General features: G+C 40.5%; 1 protein-coding gene across 1 annotated transcript; it reads left to right on the top strand.

Annotated features, from left to right (window-relative positions):
* Window positions 1-353: 353 nt before the first annotated feature.
* Window positions 354-1,982, top strand: CBG21890 (the record flags this gene model as incomplete). Its single annotated transcript, XM_045236766.1, has 7 exons — window positions 354-628; window positions 674-767; window positions 823-929; window positions 980-1,084; window positions 1,130-1,273; window positions 1,321-1,630; window positions 1,680-1,982. The coding sequence occupies 7 exons, from the start codon at window positions 354-356 to the stop codon at window positions 1,980-1,982; spliced, it is 1,338 nt and encodes a 445-aa protein (XP_045097443.1).
* Between the last annotated feature and the right edge of the window lie 271 nt (window positions 1,983-2,253).

Below are 2,253 nucleotides of genomic sequence, written 5' to 3'. Positions count from 1 at the left end.
CACGCGAGGTATGTCAATGCATTTACAGTTATGTCGCGAAATGCTTTGAAATACATTTCGCGACGCTCATGCTTTGAATTTCGAGGGCGCGGAAATGCATTTCAATACATATTTTCGCTACATGAATAACCCCATTACAATTTATTGACTTTTCTCCCAAAATTGCGCTTAAGAGGAAAAATCAATAATTTTCGAGGTAATTCGCTAATTTAAGATTGTGCTTTTTTATGCGTTGCTTCCATTTTTGTCAACCAAATTTGTTTTTCACACAGAAATCCAATTTTTTCCTTTTTCTTCGATGATTTATTCGAAAATTTCCCATGTATCCTCTCAAAAATTCGATTTTATTCCAGATGGTTCCAAACGGAGGTTTGGATCCACTCAACATGCGGCTGCTAAAATTTCTAGCAGAAAAAACGGAGCACGCGACGACACCGCAGGCGATCGAACCATTGTTTAAACTTTTCGCCGAAGCGGAAAAACAGAAGAAGTCGACACGGTTCTATCGAGGCCGATACCATGACCACTTGAGCCACAGGATTCATCAAATCGATGAGTTGGATCTGGACGTAAAAGTGAAGTTGCTGTTTGCGTTCAGTTTGCGTGTCGATGCGTATTTCGTACAGGAGTAAGAGATTTGAATATTATAATTTGTAACAAAATTTGATTTCAGACTGAAGAAGAATGCGGTTGTGCTGTTGGATGAACGGGGACGAATCACATATTACAAAAATACAAGTGGAGGACTCGAATTAGCCAGAGATCCGGTAAGGGATTCGTAAGTCTTCAAAATATCGAAAAGTTTATAAACTATAATTCCAGCCAAAAGGCGTGACAAAAGCTGAGCGGGATAGGAAGATTATGAAGTTCATCGTCGAAAAGGCCGAAAAGTCTACGACTCCTCTCGGCGCCGATGCATTGGCCAAGGAGTTTTTGAAACAGAAGGAGGAAATCAATCCCACGTGTCCAAGAAAATCAGATCGATCGGAAAAGAGATATGGTCGTCGTTGGAATACGACAAACCGAAACGCATCAAGCTGATGTTCGTGACCGGAGCCAGTTTCGATGAGGAGGCTGTTGACGAGTAAGAAATTTTTTTCAAATTTTGGGGAAAAAACTCAAATTTCAGACTCCGCAACGATGCCAAGGCCAATTTCGACAATCAACGAAGACTCACAAAATATTCGGCAAACGATGGCACTCTGGAATTGGAGGGAATGCTGAGTCCAGAGAATGAAAGGAAAAAGCCGCCTGCTCCTAGAAAACCAAGACGGTATGTTTTTTTCTTTTCTGGTCGAGTCGATATAATCGATTTTTCAGGAATTTCAAGAGGCCGAATTCAGAAGATAGCGAGCCAGAATCGCCTGTAAAGCGAACAAGAAAATCAGCTCCATCAAACAGACGATATCTGAAATCTACGAGCGAGTTGTTGGACGAAGAGCCACGTGGATCAGGTAATGGATCAACGCCGCCGTCATCTCAAACATCTTTCCATGTTGATTCGCAGAAAATCAATGCGAAGGAATTTTTGAATTTCCTACAAAGCCTCGTGAGCCTCGTGAACTCTCCGCTCCTTGCGAAGTATGAGAAACAGTTCGAGAAATCGATAGAAATCGATAAAGGAGAGAAGGTTTGATATTTATTTTATGAATTCTTTGAATTTTTGTTTATTTTTTCAGTGGATTCCTGCTACCACCGTTCAAACTACACTCGACTTTTCGCTATTGTTCGTCGAATGGAATACTGGGACTGACGATGAACGTGGATCTGGTGACGAGACGACCAGCAGCTCGACAAGTCTCAAGCGGTTCCTTTCGGTTCTAAGGAGTTCGCTGCTCTCATTGCCCAATGTATCGTTAAAACATGTACATGACAAGCTGAAGAAGGATATTAAACAGCTGGAGGAGCACGATAAGATCATTTCCATTCAGACTATTAGTATCGTTTTGGATAATTATTATATGATGGTATCAAAAAGTTAATTGTAATCCTGTGCGAAGTGATTGTAACCTTGTGTAATATAGTGGCGATTATTGTTTTACTTTTTTTTGATTTATTGCATGCTCTGTAAATAAACTGATACTAACTCTAACATTTTCTGATTGTTTGATTCGCTGTCATATTCTGTATAATCTTCGGAAAAATACTTTCGACTCCTCTTGGTGCTGGAGCTTTCTTCTTTTCGAATCGAGCCGATATTATCAATTTTTCAGACGAGTACTGTCTATTCAATAAAACGTGGGCGCGCCGCAG

This window comes from Caenorhabditis briggsae (assembly GCF_000004555.2).
Source record: "Caenorhabditis briggsae complete genome, chrI, whole genome shotgun sequence".
NCBI classification, from domain to species: domain Eukaryota; kingdom Metazoa; phylum Nematoda; class Chromadorea; order Rhabditida; family Rhabditidae; genus Caenorhabditis; species Caenorhabditis briggsae.
Note: the sequence above shows the minus strand (reverse complement) of the source record. Positions and strands in the feature narration are given on the sequence as shown.